Below are 26,616 nucleotides of genomic sequence, written 5' to 3'. Positions count from 1 at the left end.
TTAGCTCCCTCCAGTTTGAGGCCCTCCCTGCATCTTCGACTCTCCAGGAACCCTGCACCAGACTATGCTCCCCAACCAGTACCGCTTGGTTCAGTTGTAACGATCATTGACACTGGCAGCACCCATTCCAGACCCTGGAAATAGATTTGCGGCCTTTCTCCACCACCACAGGAATCTCTTTACCCGTACTGGCATGAGAACCGTCAAGTCCAAAGACCTTTGAGTGTGGTCCCAAATTCCTAATATGAGCCACTGCATAGGGCGAAAATGTAATCCTGCCCACCCTACAGCCAGGAGGTCAGCCGTCAACAGACCTATAGGATAACATGGCCTGCCTTATTGCGATATGCCGATTGTTCTGCAGAACTGCCAAAGCCCTGTCCACTTTCAGATTTTTTTTCTTGGGAGAGAATGACCCTCCGCTGGGTTGAGTCCAGGATGTAACCTAGGAAGGTAACCCTCTGGGATGGGACTAGGTTGGACTTCTCCAAATTTAAGAGCCATCCTAGATGTTCCTCAAAGTCGCAGGAAAGCCAGTGTCGCCTCCGTGACTTTGGTGAATATGCAGGGGGAAGAGGATAGGCAAAGGGGAGTACCCAGAACTGTAGATGGCCGCTCTCCTCCCAGACCTTACTACTAGTCTGAAGAACCTCTGACTGCCCTCTGCAATCAGAATGTGCAGGTAGGTGTCCCTTTAATCTATGGATGCCATGTAGCAGTCCAGAGTAAGCAGTGTCTTCATAGAGAAGACTTAGTCCATGCAAAATCTTCTGTAGGTGATTGATCGATTGAGAGGTATCAGGTTCAAAATGAGCCTGAACTTCCCTGAGGGCCTCCGTACCACAAAGACGCGGGAGTAGAACCCTTTGCCTATCTCCCCAGGTGGAACCCGCAATACTACTTCCTGCTGTTCCAGTTCTACCAGGGAAGAAAGTAGCGTCACCACTTTTTCTGAACACCTTGGCAGATCTGTAATGAGATCTGGGGGGGGCTTGAAAACTCCAGTCTGTACCCCCTCCTTACAATTCCTAGGATGAATTGACTGGAGGTGACCGACTCCCACTGTGGGAGGAAAGCCCCCAGTCTTCCTCCCACTGGGGTTGACTTGTCATTTGGTCTTTCAGGGCTGTCCAGGAGGGTTAAAAATCACTCTCTGCCCTTGATGGTCCAACCTTTTTTCTGAACCTCTGCCCTCTGAAACCCAAACTTCTTTTGTGGGCAAGGTTTCTTCTGAGCCCTTGTACACACGGTCGGAGAATCCGTCGGAATGTGTCCTATCGGACCATGTTGTCAGATAATCTGACTGTGTGTGGTATGCATCGGACTGATTCCGTCGGAATATCCGTCGGACCCAATTTTCCAACATTTTGGAAATATTTTCCGACTAACTGGTTCGATCGGACATACTCCGATCATGTGTAGAGAATTTTGATCGGACCAAGTGCCACGCATGCTCAGATCAAATTCCTACATCAAAGCTATTGGCTACTAGTCCCATCGTAACGAAATTACGTCATCACGTTCTGAATGATCGGATTTTTCGACAACTTAGTCCGACCGTGTGTATGCAACAGTTTTGGACAAGATCCGACAGGCAAAATCCGACGGACAAAATCCGACGGATTTGGTTGGCAGAATGTCCGACCGTGTGTACAGGGGCTGAGACTGTTCCCCCAATTTCCTCTTTAGGGGAAAAGCCTTCTTTTTTGTCGACTGTTCGATCAAGGATGGCCTCCAAATCTAGACCAAACAGTAAATCCCCCATGAAGGGGACTCTGCAAAGTTTTACTTTGGATGCATTGTCCACTTGCCAGGTTTTTAGCCCGAGAGCTCTTCTGGCCAAAATGGCAAGGGCAGAGGACCTAGCAGACATGCAAACTTACCCCCTTTAAAAGCATTGGAAAAGAGGAGAGAATAGTTTCCTTTGCGATTCTAGCCTCATTATGTGCTTTTATGTGTGTCAGCATGGCAGGCTTAATATTTCCTAGCAACGAATCCCAAGTCTTCTTGAGGAGGGAGTCCATCCATATATCAATGGGGTCTACTAACACCCCCATATCCTCAAAGACCAAATCCTTTTTTCTGGACACCTGAGAAAAGGCTGTGTCCAGCCTAGGTGACTTATTCCAGACTGCCACTTCATCCTCCGAAAAAAGGGAAATCTGCGTTTTAGGGCCCTGGAAAAGAAAAGCTTCTGCTCTGGGTCTCGCCATTCTTTGATGGCTTCCATCAGGACTTCATGGACTGGGAAAGGCCCTCCTCTTCTGTTCTCCAAGACCATCATACATTTGGTCATGGAGTGACAGCGACTTCTTCTCTTCCTGGATCCCCAGAGTGGTGTGGATGGCTCCCAAGGGCTCCTCCACTTCCTCCAGGGAAAGCTTACAACATGAGATTCTGGTGGATTCACCATCCCTCTTCTCTAAGTCTGACTTCCCTATAGAGTTTGAGTATGCACTGTCAGGATCTTCCTCTAATGCCTCTCTGGTGCCCCCAGGTAACCCTCTGGAGGGACACACCGGTGGACTAGTTTTGATGTCTTGCTGCGCTGGCGGAGGATTAGCCGGGGTTTGCGGGGGCTGAAAACTTACAAACACTGATTTAAAAGACTGGAAGGTGCTGGAAAGCTGAAACAGACGTTGCCAAATCTATACCCTGCTCTGCAGAATGCTCCTTAACTAAACCTTCTATGCATTTCCTACACAGAACCTTGGGCCAGGAATCCCCCATAATAGTCCTACATGATGGGCACTTCCTCTTGGGGCTGTGTGGGGACCTAGATTTTCCTGTGGATTTCTGTAACAACAAAAAAGATCCCCCTGACACAGCCATTAGAATCTTCCAACATAGAAACCAACACCAGGAATGCATCCCCCCAGGACTGACCACCACCACCAGGGTCCCAGAAATACGTCTCCTCTCCTCTGACCAAAGAGGGGGGTTCTCCTGTGGAGCTAGACGGGAAAATTGTAAGGGAACACCACCCCAGCGTTCCTCTTACCTTAGAGTGCCTGGTGCTGGCGTCACCCAGTGCAGATCGGGAACCAGTCTCTGACATCCCTCCAGGCCAGATAAGAATGTGGTCTGGCTTAAGCTGCTCCTCTTGCTATCACTACAGCTGATATGGAGCCAACACCAGCCATTTGAGCTCCATGCTGGCTGCCACAGAGCGAGGGGGACACGTATACTTCTGCCATCACCTTCCCCAGACAGTGGAAAGCGAGCACCCTGGCCTCCACCTTCCCCAAGGGAGGATAGGGTGCGATACAGTACTCCCAGGTAACGGGCTCCCCAGCCCAGCTGTCATTCCTGAGAGACCTCTGTCTCTCCCTTCCAGCACAACACCAGCCTCAGCCTCCCCAGCTGAAAGGGCCCTGGTTCCCAGCAGTGTCTCCCCGCTGGAGAAAACACCGGAACTGACAGGCTGGAGGGGATGAGTGGCTTAAAGCTCTGATGGAGGCAGTGTTTCCTGAGAAGGGAGGAGCCGAGGTCTCTCAAAGGTGGCTGTCCTGAAAGAAGAAAGGGGGAAAAATGTTTTAAATGTTGGATAGAGTGGAAATAGATTAGATCTCTAAGCTGTTTTATACTGCCATCTAGCCATCTTTCCATTAGAGAGAGATTTCTTCTTACTTCCTGTCCTGCTAACACCAGTTTTACCAGTCAGAAAGTCAAAGAAAATCTGCAGCAGGGACACAGACCACAAAAAAGGGGTTCTAGCCATCCTCTACTCTACTAAGAAAGTTTTTTTTTTTTTTATATCTGTTGTTGGAGAGTTCTCCCCACTTCCTGTATAGTAAAATATTGTCAGCAGGACGAGAAGTGAGGACAGAACTAAAAATGAGATAGGGGGTCTAATTCTTTCACTCTCTGGTAAAGATTTTCTATTTAGAAGTGTAGCACAGCCCACTAAAGAAATGCTTAGTTAGGATTCCTCACTGCTACATGGCCAGGCACACAGCATTTCCTTCATAAATTCCAACACAGAAAAGCAATCCTTGGCTTGTTATTGTTGTTTTATTAGGGGTTGATAACTTAGATGGGGTGGGGAATTTATGGGATACCCAACTTGAAAAATTTCTAGAACTATGAACAAGGAGACAACTCCCTCCTTATTTACACAACGTTCTTTATTTCCTTCCTCCTGCACAAACTTGGTTCACATATGCAGCTCCTCCTGCTCACTCCAGGGGAACTAACAGTCTTTTGTGTTAATTCAGCAACCGCCCATTACAGGCTGGGAATATCCTGTTGCTTTGTGGATAAAGTGGTACAATATGGAGTGAACAGCATGGCCTTCTGCTTTCATATAGACGCTGAGCCCAGTTCAACTGCCGCAGAAGACACTAACCAGCCCACCAGACTGCTTTCTTCCCCAGTCCTCCCTGACTGGCATGCTTCCATGGAGATTCCCCAGGGCAAGGATGAAGACTAAGCCTAGGTTCACACTGAATGCGGATTTGAAATCGTGCAAGCTCAGCTGAACTCGCAAACTTTCTAACCAGTATTTCAGTTCGACTTCAGGGGCGATTTGAGAGACATCTGTGCAGGTGCATGCACAGATGTCTATTGAAATCGCCTCGAAGCCGCCAAAAGTAGTGCAGAAACTACTTTTAGGATTGGTGCGGAACCACAAAGTTTGCATCACATGTCAATAGGCTCCAATTTGGCATGCGATTTGACATGTCAAATCAGCCTGATGGGGCTTAAGCACACTGCTGTCTTCAGAGAGCACCGTTACAGCTGACAGTCTCTCCCCTTGTGTTGTCCCTGTACTGTGCTGATGTTACTCACAGTCTCTGCTTGCTCTTTCCCGCTGCCTCTTTCGGCATGAATCCCTCCAGTTGCTTCCTATGGCCAGCATTCCCGAGGTCCAGCCTGAGGTAAAACCCTTCCCCAGCACAGGGTCCCTCAAGGGCCAACAACAGCCTCTCCTCAGCACTCCATCTTACACCAAACTCTCCCTGCTGGCATGGCCAATGTCTATGGTCCCATAAATATTCATGGTAGCCCCTTCTAGCCTCCGCTCACCAGCTCTAGAACATTCTCCAATGTCCCAGAAATGGGGAGCTGCCAGGCTGAGTCATCCAGCCCTAGCCTCTAATAACCCTGACCTAATTAGTTGACTCAGGTTTACTACTAGAGCCAGGCTATGCTTTTACCTACACTGCTTTTTTAGTAGCACAAACTAGAGGGTGCTACACCTGAGAAAATCTAAAAATGATAACTCCACCTCAGCTGTGCCCTGCAAAACGTACTTTTTGTTTTGGTCTCCTTGAAGCATGCTTCCCATGGTTAGGCTTTCCTGTGTTTTCATTCTCATAGCTGTATATTTGCAGTGTGAGATCATCTAATGCAGAGCTGCCTCTGAATAATAGTCACTACTGTGCTGCTCATTGTTGTCTTTAATGGAGGGGAAGCTGTACCTGAGGATCTGTAGTGCAAGGATCTGCCTGCTTCATTCGTGATATGAATTGTAGTTCCCCCCCCTCTTCCCTGGCGATTCTTGAGTTTTCAGCCATTAGTTATTAGATCACCAGTCATCAGTGGGGCAGTTTTGACATGAGGATGCAAAGATGGCTACCCCTACATAGGGACACAGTACTGAACAAGGCATGGTATGTCAGTAATGGGGAAAGGTCAGCTGTAGGGAGATCCCAGGCATTAATAATGACTAGTCCTTTGTGCACTCTCTGCCTTCTTTTGGGCAAAACTTCTACAGATCAGGTCCTCTTAAAGACTTTTCTTTTTAGAAGCACATGTGCAAATGCAAAAGGTCACCAACAAGATAAAAACAACAAAAAAAAATCCTCCTTCTCTAACATGGTACAATTATTGTAGATGCCCTTACAGGGTTGGTATTGGTCTGTGATACCCAGAGCAGTATTAGGCTGAAGTTATGTGGGGAACTTCCCTTCAGAGTGTCCAGCAGATGATGTAGGAAGGTCTGTAAAAGATCAAGAAATCATATGAATTTATTTAAAAAAGTTTCACCGGGATAATATAAAATGTCAATGCAGCATCTAATCCCTTGGAGCTGGTCTGCACCCATTTTATTGACAGCTCCAATTTTATTCACCACTGTTTATGTCTTAAAGGTATAGCGCCAGGTCTATTTTTCCTTTTTTCACCAATTTTATTCATTGTCTGTAGCAAATCTGGAAAAAGCAGATTAAGGGCAACAGCACTTGCAGATCCACAGAACTTTGGTCTGAGCAATGACCTACAATAGTAGAGAAAGTAGCACAGGCAAGCAGGTGTTTACCATGGGATGGGGCAGGCAAACAGGTACTAAACAGACTCCTAGTGCACAAGCAATGGCTTATAAAATGGAGATTTCAGACAAATGGCACACTGATAAAAATTGTTCTGTTGGTTTGTAATTTTAACATAAAAATGTTATAATTTTCAACATAAAAGTAAATATTTTTAAGTACCTTACTAAATTTTCATTAGTTCTTAAAACACACCTTTTAAATTTACGAAAATAATGTATAATATTGATATTATTATGTATGCATTTCCATATTCTAAATGAGATACATTTACAAATTATCTTTTCATTTGACTGAAATTGCAGGACGCATGTTTACCAAACGTGCAACCTCACGAGTTTTGATACTGTATATTTTAAAGTGTTTGACATCTTTTGGAACTTTGAAAGCCTGCACAAGGCAGTTCCCATACGTTTGAGGCCCATCAGGACAAAAGAGCGCCACCAGTGACAAGAATTTTTCCATAACACTACAAAGCCATGCAATGACATTGAAAGGTAAGAATGAATATTGAACAAAATGATCATTGACATGCTTTAAATGTTGCTTAACATACCATGCAAAATATTTATTTTATTTCCCGATTAATATATTTATAATAAATGGACATACGTCCGTTGTACACACCTATTGAGACAACTCACTTGTGTGCATGCAAAGTTTACACTTACTGCATTCTGCAGAACGCAACCAAGATGCAGGATGAGGAACCACCAGCTGTTAAGCTTAAAAATGATTTTGTGCAACAAAAAATAGGATTTTTATAACAGCTTACCTGTAAAATCCTTTTCTTGGAGTACATCATGGGACATAGAGCCTTAATAATAACTAAATGAGTTATATTCCACCTTCAGGTGATTGGACACTGGCACACCCAAGACAGGAAGTTTCCCTCTATATAACTCCTCCCATACAGGGAGTACCTCAATTTTAGTAGCAAAGCAATAAGTATCCCAACAAGAGGGGAGGGACCTCTGTGTCCCATGATGTACTCCAAGAAAAGGCTTTTACAGTTAAGCTGTTATAAAAATCCTATTTTCTTTCTCGTACATCACAGGACACAAAGCCTTAATAATAACTAAATGGCATGTCCCAGAGCAATGCTAACTTGAGGGGAGGGAGACATCAGACATGAGGACCTATACTGCTGCCCACAGCACACTACACCCATAGGTGGCATCCTCCTGCCCTCTCACATCCACCTGATAGAATCTAGTGAATGTATGGAACGAAAACCAAGTTGCGGCCTTGCAGATCTGAGCCATAGAGGCCTGGTGATGCACCGCCCATGAAGCACTTACTGCTCTGGTAGAGTGCGCTCTCACATGAAAAGGAGGAATCTTCCTCTTCAAACCATAAGCCTGAACAATAATTTGTCAAACCCACTTAGAGATAGTAGATTTTGATGCTGCCTGGCCCTACCTGGGATCTTCTGGCAGCACAAACAAAACATCCGTTTCCGTATCTAAGCCAAAAAGAGACGAGAACAAAAGTGTTAGGGACTTTAAGGAAGCCAAAACCTGGTAAGGCCATGCATTTCCATCCCTTATTTTAATTAAAAGAATAGAGCACAGAGGGTGGGACTTTATATGAAGAACATGGTTGCAAGTGGATAAATAGGTGAATACTGGAAATTTATTTAGATAAAATATACGAACAAAATTCATATCAGGAAAAACAATAAACATGGTACTCACAATAAACATGATAGTAGTGTAAAATCCTACAATGTAACCAATGCCAATAAACACAATGATAACATGCAGTCGCACAATATAATCATTACCATAAATAAACAATAAATATGAATAAAATCATTATTATTAATAATAATAATAACAATAATAATGATGATAACAAAGAATTCATATAATCAAATTTGTAATAAATTCCTAGCATCCTATCATCACTTGCTCACTCCCATTCCGTGGTCACTTTTCCCACCTTCAATTGGTTTCTACTTCTTCAAAGGGTTGCCCCGGTTCTCATGCCCGCCGGGTGGTCGCCCATGTGGATTGCTTCTGGGACCTGCCCGCCTTGGCTCCCAGGTGGAGATGTCTCTGGATGCCTGTCTTGCCTGACCATTACATCAAACACATTTACCATAATTAGTAAGTATGCACCTCGGTGCAGGGGGTTGCATACTCCACCCCTTCTATACCCCTACTAACGATTTACATAATATGTTCATTTTAGATAAATCATGTGCATGCCCAACTTAGACACTTTCTTCGAGCTCTCCCATCCCCCCTCCGATATGACGAACCGTTGACCGCCTTTTAGGAATATTGCTCTGGCAACGGGGTGCTTCCGAGAACGCTGTCCACAATGTACAACCTTCTTATCACACCTGGGGATGACGCTCATTTGACCTTCCTGACAAAATGGGAGAGGGAATTGAACTGTACATTTACTCTGAGCCAGACTCAAAGTATTGTAACATTGGCCCTAAAGTCTACCATCTGTACGAACATACAGGAAACAAACTATAAACTTCTGACGAGATGGTACTTAACCCCTCAGGCTCTACATTCCTTCTACCCGACCACCTCTGCGCTTTGTTGGAGATGCGGACTAGAACAGGGCACGTTGTTGCATATATTTTGGTCATGTTCGAAGTTGTCTCACTTTTGGTCCACAGTTAGGACCGTTATTCAAAAATGTATGGAGTATAATGTCCCCAATGACCCGGCCTTCTTCCTCCTGCACGTAAATACCATGTCCACTAAAAAGTACAAAAAATCCATTCTATGTCACCTAGTAAATGCCGCTAGAGCATGTATACCGCTCCACTGGAAAAGCCAGGCCCCTCCATCGGTGGCGTCCTGGATCCGTAGGGTGGAGGACATTAGTAAACTGGAGGACCTGGTACTTACGGGGAGGCAACAGCAGGAAAAATTTAGGAAAACATGGGCGCTCTGGCACCAGTTCATATTCTCGCCCGAAGGAGTATCTCTGAGGACCTTGTAATATGGTCGGCATTATAGACTACATGTGGGTTAGGGCAGTCCTGAATCAACCAGAATCCCCCCTTCCCCCCCTCTCCTTCTCCCCTCAGCTTCCCCCTTCAGTGTCCCTTCCCCCACCCCGATGGTCTCTGCCCTTGATACTGGGTTTTTGCCGGGGTGTTGAGGTTCTGATGAGAGCCGGAGATGGGGGGAACTGAACGGATCTAGGCTCTCGAATACACTTCTGGCTTCTTAATGAAGATTTTATGCTTAGACAAGCGGTTATCCCCAGATAACAGATTGACTTAGGTCTTTCATGGAGTTATAATTGGTATGCCATGTACAGTGTCTTCTATGAACCTACCTCCCCCTTGCTCTCGGCAATATGTTCAATATGTGCTCCCCTTTTTCTCCCTCCCCTATATGTATCCCACTTCTATGTTGTACGATATGTCCATGCCCATGTTGGGCATTGTTTGAAATTAATAAAAATGTATATTTGAAAAAAATCATGTACATGCTCCTGATCAGTGGCGTGGAAGCCACGAAACGCGTGGAGCTATCCGATGCCATGTACATCAACCTTTATACAGCTTCTCCAATTATTGAAAATTGTGTAACCTCAATCTGTACAGGTTTAGTGAGGCCTTAGGTCCTGCAGATACTATCTTTAGTATTACTGTAATTAACCCTATTTTCTGGTGACTCTTGGAATTTATTACAAATTTGATTATATGAATTCTTTGTTATCATCATCATTATTACCGTATATACTCGAGTATAGGCCGACCCGAATATAAGCCGAGGCCCCCAATTTACCCCCAAAAAAACTGGCAAACTTATTGACTCGTGTATAAGCCGAGGGTGAGACATGCCTGTCCATCCCTGTGTGTGTGTCCGTCCATCCCTGTGTGTCCGTCCATCCCTGTGTGTCCGTCCATCCCTGTGTGTCCGTCCATCCATCCCTGTGTGTGTGTGTGTCCATCCATCCATCCATCCCTGTGTGTGTGTGTCTCCATCCATCCATCCATCCATCCCTGTGTGTGTGTGTCTCCATCCATCCATCCATCCCTGTGTGTGTGTGTATCCATCCATCCGTGTGTGTGTGTATCCATCCGTGTGTGTGTGTGTGTGTGTGTGTGTGTGTGTGTGTGTGTGTGTGTGTGTGTGTGTGTCCAGCCTACCTGTGTCCCGAGCCTTTGTCCCGAGCCTCCGTCCCGTGCCTTGCCTCCTTGCCTCCGTCCCGTGCCGTGCCTTGCCGCCGTGCCTTGCCTCCGTCCCGTCCCGTCCCGTGCCGTGCCTTGCCTTGCCTCCGTCCCGTGCCCTCTTCGTCGGCGCCTCGGCGGCCATTGTAAAATTCAAAAGCTGCGCCGCCGCCTTCGCCTGTGATAGGCGGAACACTGAATTTCCCAGCAGCCTGTGTTCCGCCTATCACGGACATCGTATCATCCTCGTCCGTAGTACGAGGATGATACGATGTCCGTGATAGGCGGAACACAGGCTGCTGGGAAATTCAGTGTTCCGCCTATCACAGGCGAAGGCGGAGCCGGAGGCGCGGCTTTTGAATTATAGAATGGCCGCTGTCTGTCTGCTCGACACGCTGATCGAGCGGGCAGACAGCGATGACTCGAGTATAAGCCGAGGGGGGCACTTTCAGCCTCAAAAAAGAGGCTGAAAATCTCGGCTTATACTCGAGTATATACGGTATTATTATTATTATTATTATTATTATTATTAATGATTTTATCCATATTTATTGTTTATTTATGGTAATGATATTGTGCGAAAGCATGTTATCATTGTGTTTATTGGCAATGGTTACGTTGTAGGATTTTACACTACTATCATGTTTATTGTGAGTACCATGTGTATTGTTTTTCCTGATATGAATTTTGTTTGTATATTTTATCTAAATAAATTCCCAGTATTCACCTATTTATCCACTTGCAACCATGTTCTTCATATAAAGTCCCACCCTCTGTGCTCTCTTCTTTTAATTAAAATAAGGGATGGAAATGCATGGCCTTACCAGTTCATGATTTCATTTAAAGTCCCAAGGGATGGAAATACATGACCTTACTAGGTTTTGGCTTCCTTAAAGTCCCTAACACTTTTGTTCTCGTCTCTTTTCAACATAATTAGGGATGGAATTACATGGCTTTGCTCTATAAGAAATTTAGATTCTAGATCTGCACATAATGACCATATGTTTAGCCTCCCCTGTTCTACTAGTTCTATTAAGTTACAATTTTTTACCTTTATATCTGACATTTTGGCTATGGATTAATTTTGTTTGTTTGGGCATGTTTTGGTCTGGCCTCTCCGGCTTCCGGTTTGGTCTATTCACCTGGGGGCCGTGACGTGCCCTGCGGGCCTCCGCCCCTCCCCCGCCTCTTTAGATGACTGGGGGGACAGATGGGGGGACAGATGCTCTGTCAATGCGCGCCACCGTCATGTCATCCACGCTGAACGCACGCCATCTTAGTCGCCGCCGTTGCGTTCATGCTGCTGGCTTTCCATCTTGTGAGCATTGGGGGAGTTTTTAGACGCCGTCTGACTGGAGACTATCTCTGGCTGGCGCCCCCCATCATTTGCCACATGGCGTGACGTTGCTGGGCAGTCCTGTGATGGCCTATAGCTGGGCGTGTCCCCGGGCTGGTCTGTTACTCGAGGCACACTCTCTATGTCACTCCAAACAAACCTGGAATACTCTCCTTCCGAGCTGGTCACTTCGTTCTATTGAGGTAAACTTATTTTCCTCCCTTTGGCTCACCATGCCCCCCACCCTCACTTTTCAGTCATTCACTGGGGATCCCCACTTTGTGTCACTGATATCACTTTTATCACATCTCCTGGCACCCTCTGTGGTTTTCAGCCTTCTTTCTCAGCATCCTATCATCACTTGCTCACTCCCATTCCGTGGTCACTTTTATGCCACTTTTCCCATCTTCAATTGGTTTCTACTTCTTCACAGGGTTGCCCCGGTTCTCATGCCCGCCGGGTGGTCGCCCGTGTGGATTGCTTCTGGGACCTGCCCGCCTTGGCTCCCAGGTGGAGATGTCTCTGGATGCCTGTCTTGCCTGACCATTACATCAAACACATTTACCATAATTAGTAAGTATGCACCTTGGTGCAGGGGGGTTGTATACTCCACCCCTTCTATACCCCTACTAATGATTTACATAATATGTTCATTTTAGATAAATCACGTGCATGCTCCTGATGAGTGGCGTGGAAGCCACGAAACGCGTCGAGCTATCCGATGCCGTGTACCTCAACCTTTATACATCTTCTCCAATTATTGAAAATTGTGTAACCTCAATCTGTACAGGTTTAGTGAGGCCTTAGGTCCTGCAGATACTATCTCTCCATCCCCAACTGTAGAAAGGCAAGAATTCTACCAATTATATTTTTCCAATGGTGCCAACCCTTGGATTCCCACCAGGAAACTTATGCCTTCCGGATTCTGTAATGAGCCTGGAGGTCGGCTTCCTAGCATTAACCAGAGTAGAGAGGACTGAACCCGAGAGCCCCCAACTCTTTAAGACATAGGTTTCAACAGCCAAACTGTCAAATTTAAACTCTGTAAGAATGGATGGAATACTGGAGCCTGCAAGAGCAGATCTGGATGCAGCGGAAGGACCCATGGGCCTCCTACTGCCATTTTCACGATCTCTGTATACCAGGGTCTTCTGGGCCACTGGTTTTCTTTCCTCCTTGATCCTGCGAAGAAGTTGCGGTAGAAGCTGAACCGGAGGGAACGCATAGATCAGTGAAAACTGATCCCAAGGGATTACTAACGTATCCGTTCTGCATGCAAGTGGGTCCCTTGTCCTTGACACAAAGAGGTCTAATTTCTTGTTGAACCTGGAGGCCAATAGGTCCACGTTCGGGGTACCCCACTTTTGCTATATGGCTAGAAAGATGTTGGGTTGTATTCTGACTGGACAATCTTGTAGCCTGTGCATCCAGGCCCACAGGGCCAAATGTACTGCCCGAACCTCTAGGATATCGATGGGCAAGGTTTTTTCAGATTTGGACCATTTCCCCTGGACAGTAGCCTCTTCTAGGACTGCTCCCCAACCCAAAAGGCTGGCATCCATTTTCACAACCTTCCAGGCAACTGAGATGAAGGATTTTCCTTTCTGCAAATTCTTGGTTACTAACTACAGTGCACATCTGGTGCCAGATATATTGGCATGTCTAAGGCTTGGATCCTTTTATTCCAAGCAGAGAGAATGCTTTTTTGCAACAACCTTGAATGAAACTGGGCATAAAAAACAGCCTCAAATGAGGCTACCATCTTCCCCAATAACCTCATGCAAAGGTGAACGGAAGGATTTTTCATTGGTTTGACTACCTGGACCAGGTCTCTTATAGAATTGACCTTTGACTTGGGGGAGAAATACTCTTCTCTGGGCTGTGTCTGTGACCAAACCCAGGTACTCCAGCCTCTCTACTGGATGCACGGAAGATTTCTCTAGGTTGAGAACCCAGCCCAGGTGTTCTAGATATTTGATTGTGCTGAGCACACTCTGGTTCAAGCGTGCCACCGACTTATCTATCAGTAGCAAGTCATCCAGATAAGATGTTACCGCTATGCCCTGGGCCTTTAGTCTTGCCTTGAAAGGGGTCAGAATCTTTGTAAATACCTGGGATGCGGTAGCTAGACCGAAGGGTAGAGGCACAAATTGAAAGTGGTGTCATTCTACTTCAAACTGCAGGAACCTCTGTTGAGCAGGAAATATAGGCACATGCAGATACGCATCTTTGAGGTCTATTGAAGCTAGACGTTCCCACCCTTGTAGGGTGGAAACCACTGAGCGTATTGACTCCATGCAAAAGGAGCGGATGTTTAGGAAATGATTTAGATCTAGAATGGGTCTGACATCTCTGTTTGGTTTTGGAACCGTAAAGAGGGGGCTTCCTTTTTACTACTGGGTCCTTGGGAACACTCAATCTTAAAAAACGAGAAGGCAGAAGTTCCCGAAATTCCAGCTTGTAACCCAGAGATACTGTGGAGATGACCCATCTGTCCTGAATCTCTTACTGCTAAGACAGATAAGGAAAAGGAAATAGATGTGGCGCTATACCTTATTAGACCAACTTAATATGGAAATCGTAAAAATGTACAAATTTTCCAGTTTGCTGGCTAATAATTTAAAGTAGTAGATATAGAATCCAAAATAGAACTAAATGAAATAAATAATTAAATAAATAAATGATAAAGTGTTTACAAAGATCAATCAATATTAAATAGTGAATACAAAGTGAATATAAATTTTCCAACGTGCTGGTTGATAATTTGAAATAAGGATATAAAATCCATGATAAAATAAATAATTGAGATAGATAAATAAATAAATAATTAATAATGTGTTACTAAAATACCATAAATCAATCAATGTTAAATAGTGAATGCAAAAATTGCAAATGCTAAAAGTGCCTGTGACTGTGATTATGAAGCGACCAAGTAACTTGGTTTACAAAATCAGGGAAAATTCCATAAAAAGAGGGTTCAACCCAAAAAATGGGAAAAACAAGAAATAATATACAAAATTATAAAAACGTGAATACAAGTGGAAGAATGAGTGTAAAAATATATAACACGCTGTGTGAAATTGCAGAACATGCATAATTGCAAAATTAAAATTAAAAATTAAGTCCAGAAAGTGAAAAAAAATCTTGCAATGAAATATATGTGAGATAGAAGACGGTGAATAAAACCAAATGAAATTAGATGTAAAAGTCCAATTGAATAAAAAATTTAAAAAATAAAATAAAATCTGATGGTGGAAAAGGTCTTCTGTGTATAGGAGAGGAGTGGAGGGAGTGACTTCGCTTTCCGTTCGCAGTGAACGTTTATGAATTTTGCTCTCACCAGAGATATAACCCCGTCCAGGATGGATCAGCCTTCACAGTATAAGCCACTGTGTCGCTTCCTGGGCTGTCTCTGCTGTGATGCTGGGGGGATCCCTCGTTCCTCCGTGGGTGTGTTGTACCTCGTTTACATATGATAGAAAAGAGGACTATCCATGGTGTAGTATGTTTGAAACTCAATTTATTTGAAACAACCTTAAAAGTACTCACATTTGGTAAGATAAAACACGTATTATATTGCTGTAAAGCGTTCGGAAAATCCGCTCGGCTGCCTCGCCCTCTGCACTGAAGGTGTACGTATCTGGCCACGCCCTATGCGTTTCGTCATTCAGACGTCATCTGGGCTCCAGAAGGCTGATCCACCCCGGACGGGGTTATATCTCTGGTGAGAGCAAAATTCATAAACGTTCACTGCGAACGGAAAGCAAAGTCACTCCCTCCACTCCTCTCCTATACACAGAAGACCTTTTCCACCATCAGATTTTATTTTATTTTTTAATTTTTAAATTTTTTATTCAATTGGACTTTTACATCTAATTTCATTTGGTTTTATTCACCGTCTTCTATCTCACATATATTTCATTGCAAGATTTTTTTTCACTTTCTAGACTTAATTTTTGAATTTAATTTTGAAATTTTGCATGTTCTGCAATTTCACACAGCGTGTTATATATTTTTACACTCATTCTTCCACTTGTATTCATGTTTTTATAATTTTGTATATTATTTCTTGTTTTTCCCATTTTTTGGGTTGAACCCTCTTTTTATGGAATTTTCCCTGATTTTGTAAACCAAGTTACTTGGTCGCTTCATAATCACAGTCACAGGCACTTTTAGCATTTGCAATTTTTGCATTCACTATTTAACATTGATTGATTTATGGTATTTTAGTAACACATTATTAATTATTTATTTATTTATCTATCTCAATTATTTATTTTATCATGGATTTTATATCCTTATTTCAAATTATCAACCAGCACGTTGGAAAATTTATATTCACTTTGTATTCACTATTTAATATTGATTGATCTTTGTAAACACATTATCATTTATTTATTTAATTATTTATTTCATTTAGTTCTATTTTGGATTCTATATCTACTACTTTAAATTATTAGCCAGCAAGCTGGAAAATTTGTACATTTTTACGATTTCCATATTAAGTTGGTCTAATAAGGTATAGCGCCACATCTATTTCCTTTTCCTTATCTGTCTCACTGTTCCATCCATTGGATGGAAACAAAATAGAGGCTGCTCTCACCTATATTACATTATATATACTCTCTGTATAACAAACTCCATAGCGCATCCTATCCCCTTGTTTTTATCTCTTACTGCTAAGCCCTTTGGAATCACAAAAGCCTTCCCCCCACTCAATCGAGTGGGAGCGCACCTTCATAAGGAGGCCTTGGGGCTCTGTTTTGCCCACTTTGGCCCCCAGGGTTTCTTCTGACCCTGAACTTGGCCCTGGGTTTTACCTCTTTAACATGGCTGAGGAGGCCGTCGCCACTGCCTGGAGGATGTTGCCCCCCGGGGCTGGGGAAAGAAAACGCTTAAAAGAAGGATGTTTACCCTTTCTTTTAACTGGTAACCACTTTAAGTCATTTGGATGTATTTGTCCAAGTCATCCCCAAATAAGCGTTCTCCATGCATTCATACATAAAAGGAAATACAGATACATTCATACATAAAAGGAAAACCAGCCAAAAGCTTATTGCATGGGGCTTCAGCTGACCAATGCTTCAGCCACAGAATCCTGCACATATGAACTAGCAGGAGAGCAAGGTGAGATGCTTGCTGAATAGACTCTTTAATAGCATCCACTACAAAAATATGAAAAAAGAGAGGGGGGCCAAGAGGGGCTGGGGGATCACCAACCCCGGGACTTTTAGGGTATCAGATCAACAAAAATAAACATTTGAAATGAATAAAAAATATAATTTTATTTACATTAAACACAATTGGTGACATCGTTTATATGGTTACATTCATAAAAATGTTCCTGCACAGTGCAGCGTGGGAAAACATTCCAGAATTACCCAACTTTGTCCATGAAGGGAAAGAGAAAAGCTGCGATTTTCAACGTGTTTCGCTCTATTTGAGCTTCTTCAGGAAATTATAGCAGCCAGTAATTAACACTAAAACAACAAAAATGTGCAGTAGGTAAGTATTTGTGTCAGTAATTGACACTAAAACAGCTGAAATTAACAGTAGGTAAATATTTGACTGATGAATATAAATGAGTAAGGTAAATATATAGGCGAATGATAAAAAATTCTACAATTAACAAATAAATAGATCTCTTAGAAAAGTTATATAATTGTTAATAAACACATAAATTTAATTACAATTATGAGTTTAGTATGTTACAAGTACATGGTAATGAGGTCTCACCAGAAACGCCAGGACTCCCCGTATCGGTATCATATTAGTGTGATATCAATTAGAAATCAAATTGGTTTGGATATGAGCCAAAAATGTCTCATGGCCAGATAGAGCGTGTCGCCATTTAGGGTCTGTAGAGAGGGATAATAAATAGTGAATAATTAGCTATCTGCCAAGGTAGAAAGCCAAAAGAAAAATCTAAATGCAATAAATAAGGCCTCTTTCACACGGGGTGGATCAGTAATGATCCGCCCCGTGAAGATCCGCTCGCTCAGCGGGGATCGCTCCGTTGTCCCCGCTGAGCCAGCTGCGGACAGGGCGGTCTCTGCACACTGTGCGGGGACCGCCCTGTCAGCTCTCCGCTCTCCTCTATGGGGATCGGACGAGCACGGACCGTCTGTCCGTGTTCGTCCGATCCGCTCTGCAGACGGATAGAAAAATAGGATTTTCCTCCGTCTGCAGAATCGGACTGTTGCGGAGGCGGACGAAATCGGGTGTCTGCGGATGCTCATCCGCAGACACCCGCTATCCCATAGGGATGAATGTATGTCCGTATTTCATCCGCAAACGGATGGATGAAATACGGACATATCGTCCGCATGTGTGAAAGGGGCCTAAGAAGAAACGAGAAAATGAATATAGAAAGCAATCAAAATGCGATTACCTGAAAGGGTAAATTGAATCAATATGAATACCAGAAAGATGTGGTAGCGTTAAGTTATATGTCAGGATACTCCAAACATGAAAAATGTTTACAGTTCTTAAGATAACTAGGGAGAGAACAAGAAAAAAAAAGAAATGGAAATGCTATGTGATGCTGGGTCGAAGGATCAAGCATTCAGTGGTTAAAATGGTATAGTCCAGATCGGTACTGAAATTGACATGTAGAGTGACTTACCTCTAAGTTATCAAAGGTGTCTGGATATTAAACACAAAGAGTGTGATCTTGTCCCGTCAATTGCCAAGAGGCAACTGAGTAGGAGAGGGGATTATAAGCCTCTCCAGCTCGGCGGCGTCTGACGTCACCGCCGAGCTGCAGGCGTAACGAGGAAGGGCTGCCAGTGTCAATTAAAAGCCGAATATCTTATTGCGCATGTGCGAGTAGCGTCAGCACGTTGCGCATGACGTAAATTGCGCCATGACGCCGCTGCGGCCATTTTGGAAAATCCCAAACAGCAGTCTGTATATGTCAGATTCCCTGACAGTATGTAAGCTGATTGCGCCTGATATATAGATCGCGCCGTAGCTCCGCCGCAACCAATTAGAGAAGATCGTAACAATGATGTGTGCCTGCCAAATCAAGCAGTATACACACTTGACCAACGCAAAAGTGAACAGCCTAACAATTAAGGAAAATAGACGAATTAGAGAGCTCAGCGAACAGACCAATATTAAACCAAACGCAAGCCAGAGACTATAACATAAATTAATAGTTGAAAGATACGGCGTATAAATTAGCCATAGGAGCCACATTCCAAAAATCGGGGGCACAATGGCCGGAAATCTGATTGATTGACAGAACCGGCAAAACAATAGTGTCCCCAGGGCGCCCGTACAGACCCAATTACTTAAAGGGAGACATATTGGCTCTATTTAAATGTTAAAGAAAGTATAGAAAAATATTCACATATTATTCACAGCAGTAAAGAATATTGCTGTGATCATGGGAGTGCTGGCGGATATGGCGAGATTAACAGCAACAACAGCAGCAACAAAAACAGCAAAAAATAAAAATAAATTATTTTTTTTATAAATTAAATTAAGATAGGCAGATTTAACCCGCCTATTAGAGTACAGTTGAAATTAATAAACCTTAAAGGAAAGGTTTAAAGCTGAAAGCCTCATTCAAGCCGGGTGTATCAGTGGCCTTGAGGTAAAAAATCCAGCGGACCTCTCGCTGTAATAAGATTTGATTTTAATTGCCCCCTCTATCTCCCGGTGCTACATGCTCTAACGCAAAAAAGTGCATTTTGCTGTCATCAAAATTATGGAATAATCCTACATGGCGGCTAATTGGAGTCTCCATCTTCTTAGATCGCACCAGGGAAACATGGTCCCTGATGCGATGAAAGAAGGGCCGCTTAGTTTTTCCCACATAGTAGGCGCCACATTCACAGGTCATAATATAGACAATTCCTATTGATTGGCAAGTAACTGAAAACTTTGGTCTGTAAAGTCGCTTGTTTGGCAGTAGGATTGAATCTGAGGCAAAGATATGTCTACAGAAATTACATTTGTGACATGGTCTAGACCCACGTTGTAATAAGTTAGTTTGATGAGTTGGAGGGATATAGTGACTTCTGACTAAAGTGTCTTTAATCGATCGTGATTTCCTAAATGTTATCTCTGGATAATTTTTTAGGAATTTCGAGACTTTTGGGTCCCCTGTCAGGAGATACCAGTATTTGTTCAAGATACTTCGTATCTGGGAGTGTTGAGCACAGTCCAACAGTTCCAGTGCTTTGCTGCATTCAGAGCACTGGAACAGTTGGACTGATTATCTATTAATAGTTAGTGATGAGTTTTATTGATTCGTTTTATCGATTAATTCCACTGATCAATTAATTTGGTTTATTCATATTTTATGTCATAATATATATAAATCTACTATGTTAATGATGTAGAATTGATAGGAGCGCTGCTTGGATTATTTTTAAATGAATTTACTTGTGTAAATTGAGAATTATTAATAATCAGTTTGTTTATTTTTATGTACATTTTTTAAGTAGCTGCTGTCTCAGGTGTAAACCTATTCGTTTTCTTATTGTTTTATTTATTATATTTTTTTATGTTGAGCTTTTGAAACTATTTAGCGCCGAGGTGAGAGAAATAGTGGGAGCACATGTATCTAGATTTTTTCTCTTATTGCTTAATTAGGTGAATATACTAGCCAAGGAAAACTGTCAATATGTTGTTTTGACAAGTATCTCTTTATTTCCCGAGTTTCTCCATTTTTGGAAGTCATGTTCTGAACAGAGAAAGGTAATTCATATCCAGGAGGAGGTTGCCATGGACTTTCCAATAGCAAGCATTTCGTGTAGTCACTGATTTTTTTCCCAAGATGTGTGCCAATGTCATTAATTAACATACTGCTGGTTTGAGGCGGGGTATTAACAGACAGTGGCGACACATTAGGATCTGTTTCACCAGATATTCTCTCTGCAAATGCACCAGAACAGGATGGGAGGGTAGTGTCAATTTCCATACGTGAAGTGCTTTCTACTTTTGGCTTTTCTCCTGATGACTTTTTTGCACTGGCACTGAAGAAAGAATCTATAGTTCTGCAGTTCACTCTTTTCTGACTCATTTTGCTGTTTCTATAATTAAAGTACAAAAGTGCACACTACATAAAGTAATTGGCTTTATAGAACAGCACAGCACTGCACACACATTGTTGACATGTACATGTACAATAACTGAACTGATTTAAATATGCAAGAATACATTGCAGACATGATACAAGAGATGATCAGAGACTGCAGACATGATACAAGAGATGATCAGAGACTGCAGACATGACACAGGAGATGATCAGAGACTGCAGACATGATACAAGAGATGATCAGAGACTGCAGACATGATACAAGAGATGATCAGAGACTGCAGACATGATACAGGAGATGATCAGAGACTGCAGACATGATACAGGAGATGATTAGAGACTGCAGACATGATACAGGAGACGATCAGAGACTGCAGACATGATACAGGAGTTGATCAGAGACTGCAGACATGATACAAGAGATGACCATAGACTGCAGACATGATACAGGAGACAATCAGAGACTGCAGACATCATACAGGAGACGATCAGAGACTACAGACATGATACAGGAGTTGATCAGAGACTGCAGACATGATACAAGAGATGACCATAGACTGCAGACATGATACAGGAGACAATCAGAGACTGCAGACATGATACAGGAGTTGACCATAGACTGCAGACATGATACAGGAGATAATCAGAGACTGCAGACACGATACAAGAGATGACCATAGACTGCAGACATGATACAGGAGATAATCAGAGACTGCAGACATGATACAAGATATGATCAGAGACTGCAGACATAATACAGGAGATAATCAGAGACTGCAGACATGATACAAGAGATGATCAGAGACTGCAGACATCATACAAGAGACGATCAGAGACTGTAGACATTATACAAGAGATGATCAGAGACTGCAGACATGATACAGGAGTTGACCATAGACTGCAGACATGATACAGGAGATAATCAGAGACTGAAGACATGATACAAGAGATGATCAGAGACTGCCGGCATGAGACAGTAGACGATCAGAGACTGTAGACATGATACAAGAAATGATCAGAGACTGCAGACATGATACAGGAGTTTATCAGAGACTGCAGACATGATACAAGAGATCAATGCAGCCTCACCAGTGCCCATTAAATGCAGCCTTATCAGTGCCCAACAGCAATAAAAAAAATTGTCAGGAGTTCTAATGATCAAGTCTGTCGGTCAGTTTTTCAGGGGGACCTGACTGAAAAGCTCAATGCATTCCTATAGACAGGCAGGTGTAAATGGCCCATTTATACCTGCCTACCTCCTCTCCGATTTGCTCTAATAAAATGGAGGGGGGTCTGTCTTCTTCTGTGTTGGCAAATCGGATTAGAAGTAGTTGGGTGTAAACAGACAGCAGAGTCTGTTTACACCCAGTCGCTCATAGAGTAGAGCAGGCTTAGTCTGTGTTTGCTCTTCATAAAGTTGGCGGATACAGATGTGTCATCCGCCCACTCTAATCCAATCAACAATCAGCCAATCCCCTGCTGAATGAAACAGAATCCGTGAAAGGGGCCTAATGTTCTTCCTAAAATGACAGCAACATTGGTTACATTGTTTTCCTCATAAACTCACCTGTTCTGTTTCCTTTAAGCTATAAACTTTTGTACCACGAAATACCAATATATTGCACGGAAAACCTGAAAATTTTTGCTCAATTGCCATGTCAGTGTTTAAAATTCAGTGTTAGATTTATTGATTTAACAAATGTTTTCAAAATGTAAATATAAAAAACAAATTCAGGTGGCCAGATTAAAGCACTGTTTGCTCTTCTGCAGCTCCACATTTAAAGAGGGATTTCACTGTGAAAAAAAAATATTAAAAGCCAGCAGCTACAAATATTGCAGCTGCTGACTTTTAATAAATGGACACTTACCTGTCCCAGGATCCAGCGATGCCGGCAGCCGAGGCAGATCGATCGCTCGGCTCTCGGCTGCTGCCGCCACCATTCTGGGTGAGGGAATCAGGAATGGAAGCATTGTGGCTTCACTTCCCGATTCCCTACTGCGCATGCGCGAGCCGCGCAGCTTAATAGGAATGGTCCGCGCTGTCTCTGGGATCCGTGTGTGTCCCAGCAGACAGCGCTCATGGGCAAGAAGAGGCATAGACTCCCCTGGGAGTCTATGCCCGGAAGTGGGTGCAAATACCTGTCTTTGACAGGTATCTGCACCCCCCTCCCCCCTGAAATGTGCCAATTGTGACACCGAAGGGGGGGAGGGTTCCAATGAGCGGAAGTTCCACTTTAGGGTGGAACCCCGCTTTAAATCAATATTCTGCATTATAATTAGATTAACCACTGGCTGACCAGCTGCAGTACATATACTGCAGCAGGTTGTCTCTATTGCACGAAACGACATACCTGTAGGCCATTTCGTGCAATAACCAGCGAAGACGTGCGTGCTGATTGGCCACCCACCCACCCACAGAGATATGAAAGCGGTCTGCAAATGTCAACAAGGCAGACTGCCGTTCTGTCAGAGATAAACAGAGTGATCCTGCTAACCAGGAACACAGATCACTCTGTTCATCACAGTTAGCAAGCACCCCCTAGGCACACAGTTAACCCTTTGATCAACCCATGAATTGTTAACCCCTTACCTGCCAGTGTCATTAGCACTGTGACAGTGCATATTTTTTAGCACTGATCACTATTAGTCACTGGTCCCCAAAAAGTGTCCGTTATTGGTCCGATCTCTCCGCTGCAATGTTGCAGTACCACTAAAAATCACTGATCACCGCCATTACTAGTAAAAAATAATTATATATAAATGCCATAAATATAGTTTGTAGACGCTATGAATTTTGTGCAAACCAATCAATATACACTTATTGCTATTTTTTTTTTTCTCAAAAAATATCGAGCAGAATACATATTGGCCTAAACTGAGGAAGCAATATTTTTTGTAGCAAAAGCAAAAAAAATATATATTTTTTTTAAATTCTTGCTCTTTTTCTGTTTATATCGCAAAAAATTAAAAAAACGCAGAGATGATCAAATGCCACCAAAGAAAGCTCTATTTCTGGGAAAAAAAGAACATCAATTTAATTTCGGTACATCATTGCACAACTGCGCAATTATCAGCCAGTCAAAGTAGTGCAGAGCAGGATCACAAGAAATAATCATACATAATGGCACACATGTATTTTGCGATTTGTCACATAACATTCATTCATACTTTTACTCACGTTTAGGCAATTATTTTGGTACTCTGGTGAGGGGAGGGGTACCGTTCCCATGCAGGAGCAATGGAGTGGATGGGATGGATGGATCCAGTAATCTTCTCAATAGTGTATTCTATTCACTCTGTCTGTAGACTGCAGCACTGCGCAAACCGGTGGAGAAGATGGAAGAGGTGGGTGGAGCTAAAACTAACTCAGGGGTGGCAGAGCGGAGGCCTGTAGCGTGGACAAGATGGAGGGGGTAGCCAGGTGGGTGGGACCAACACAGTCAGGGGCGGACTCCAGAACTAAGATTGCTGGCGCTCTGCAGACTGTGCTGGATGCCTTAGTTTTTTAGGGGAACAGCAGCGGTGGTGGTTGGAATGGTATTATTTATTACTCAATGTCTCAATCACACTGTGATTGATTATCACAGTCACTGGCATATAACATTGACTCCTCCGCTCTCCCTGGCTGCCTGATCTGTTCTCCAGGCTCCAGCAGCTCCGCTGAGTCTGTGTCTGTCTCCCTCCCATGTGACTCACTCTGTGACTGACCGTGACGTCACTCGTTGCTAGACGCCAGGCAGCCCAGGCGTTAGCAACAAGTGCAGGAGAGAGGCTCCACCCACCGCTGTTGCTCCTCCTGGTATCTGTCAATGGCCAATGAGGTGGGGGCGAGGCTGATCCAGCTTAGAAGTGTGCGGGCGAGACCTCCTGGCTTTCAGGTAAATAACAAACTGGGCAGGTTTATATCTGGCGACTGGCGGTGTAATGGAATGATAACACCATTATCTATACTTTTACTCTCCTGAAATGTCTCCCTCAACTGCTTCTAAGGATTGTGATAAAAGGCATTCTGTGATCGTGATTAGGGATGAGCCGAACACCCCCCTGTTCGGTTCGCACCAGAACCTGCGAACAGACCTAAACTTCGTGTGAACTTTAGAACCCTATTAAAGTCTATGGGACTCCAACGTTCACAATCTAAAGTGCTCATTTTAAAGGGTAATATGCAGGTTACTGTCCTAAAAAGTGTTTGGGGACCCAGGTCCTGCCCCAGGGGACATGGATCAATGCAAAAAAAAGTTTTAAAAACTGCAGTTTTTTCAGGAGCAGTGATTTTAATAATGATTAAAGTGAAACAATAAAAGTGTAATATTACTTTAAATTTCGTAGCTGGGGGGGTATCTATAGTATGCCTGTGAAGGGGCGCATGTTTCTGGTGCTTAGAACTGTCCCCGCACAAAGTGTCATTTGTGCAGGAAAAAAAGTCTTTTAAAATCACTTGCGGCTAAATTGTCGGGTCCCGTAATACAGAGAACACTCAATGAGCATCTCTGCATTAGCCGACAATTCATTCATTCATTGATAAAAAAATAATAAAAAAATAAAATAAAATAAAGCGTGGGGGTTCCCCTAAATTCAATTACCAGGCCCTTCAGGTCTGACATGGATATTAAGGGGAACCCCGTGTCAAATTAAAAAAAAAAATTGACGTGGGGGTCCCCCTAAATATCCATAACCAGACCCTTCAGGTCTGATATGAATATTAAGGGGAACCCCGCATCAAATTTAAAAAAAATTGACGTGGGGGTCCCCCTAAAAATCCATATCAGACCCTTTATCCGAGCACGCAACCTGGCAGGCCGCAGGAAAAGAGGGGGGGACGAGAGCGGCCCCCCCTCCCTCCTGAACCGTACCAGGCCACATACCCTCAACGCAGGTTTCCGTTACATCAGAGGGAGCGGGGTCACCCACACGTCACTGGGGAACCCCTGGCTTCCCTCTCCAGCGTCAGAGGGGCGGGGTCAGGTGACGGGTGGCCCCACCCTCCTAATATAAGAAACGTCAGCGCTGGGATCTCTGCAGTGTCTCCGGAGTGGAGACAGAAGAAGGATGTATGGGCAGCGCTGGACTGAGAGATCCCCCGTCGCTGGATATGATCATCCATCGCTGGACCCCGGAGACCCGTCGCTGGATAGCAAGAGTGGATTAGCACCACTGGAATCTTTTTTTTATTTTTTTTATTTTTAATAAAGGAATTTTTCAAAAGTGTGCTTGTCTTATTTAACCATTTTGACACTTTCTTTGTGAAATGGTAGGGGTACTTTTGTACCCCCTTACCATTTCAAACAGGGGGGGGCCGGGATCTGGGGGTCCCCTTGTTAAAGGGGGCTTCCACATTCTGATAAGCCCCCCGCCCGCAGACCCTCACAACCAACGGCCAGGGTTGTGAGGATGAGGCCCTTGTCCTCATCAACATGGGGACAAGGTGCTTTGAGGGGTCACAGACCCCCAAAGCATCCTCCCAATGTTGAGGGTATGTGGCCTGGTACGGTTCAGGAGGGAGGGGGGGCCGCTCTCTCGTCCCCCCCTCTTTTCCTGCGGCCTGCCAGGTTGCGTGCTCGGATAAAGGGTCTGATATGGATTTTTAGGGGGACCCCCACGTCAATTTTTTTTTTAATTTGATGCGGGGTTCCCCTTAATATCCATATCAGACCTGAAGGGCCTGGTAATTGAATTTAGGGGAACCCCCACGCTTTTTTTTTTATTTCTTTTTATCAATGAATGAATGAATTGTCGGCTAATGCAGAGAACACTCATTGAGTGTTCTCTGTATTACGGGGCCCGACAATAGCCGCAAGTGATTTTA

The 26,616-nt window shown here is 43.7% G+C and overlaps 1 protein-coding gene across 1 annotated transcript in view; it reads right to left on the bottom strand.

The window, feature by feature from the left end:
• Window positions 1-26,616, bottom strand: part of LOC143988970 (24-hydroxycholesterol 7-alpha-hydroxylase-like) — a 188,846-nt gene that overhangs the window by 80,627 nt on the left and 81,603 nt on the right. Inside the window, exon 6 of the mRNA XM_077488932.1 lies at window positions 5,849-5,944. Within this exon, the coding sequence (XP_077345058.1) occupies window positions 5,849-5,944 (96 nt within the window). The remainder of the gene's footprint in view (window positions 1-5,848; window positions 5,945-26,616) is intronic.

Source organism: Lithobates pipiens, unplaced genomic scaffold (genome assembly GCF_037356315.1).
Source record: "Lithobates pipiens isolate NorthernLeopardFrog02 unplaced genomic scaffold, aLitPip1_a1.2 Scaffold_18, whole genome shotgun sequence".
Taxonomy (NCBI): Eukaryota; Metazoa; Chordata; class Amphibia; order Anura; family Ranidae; genus Lithobates; species Lithobates pipiens.
This window is presented reverse-complemented; position numbering and strand designations above follow the sequence as displayed.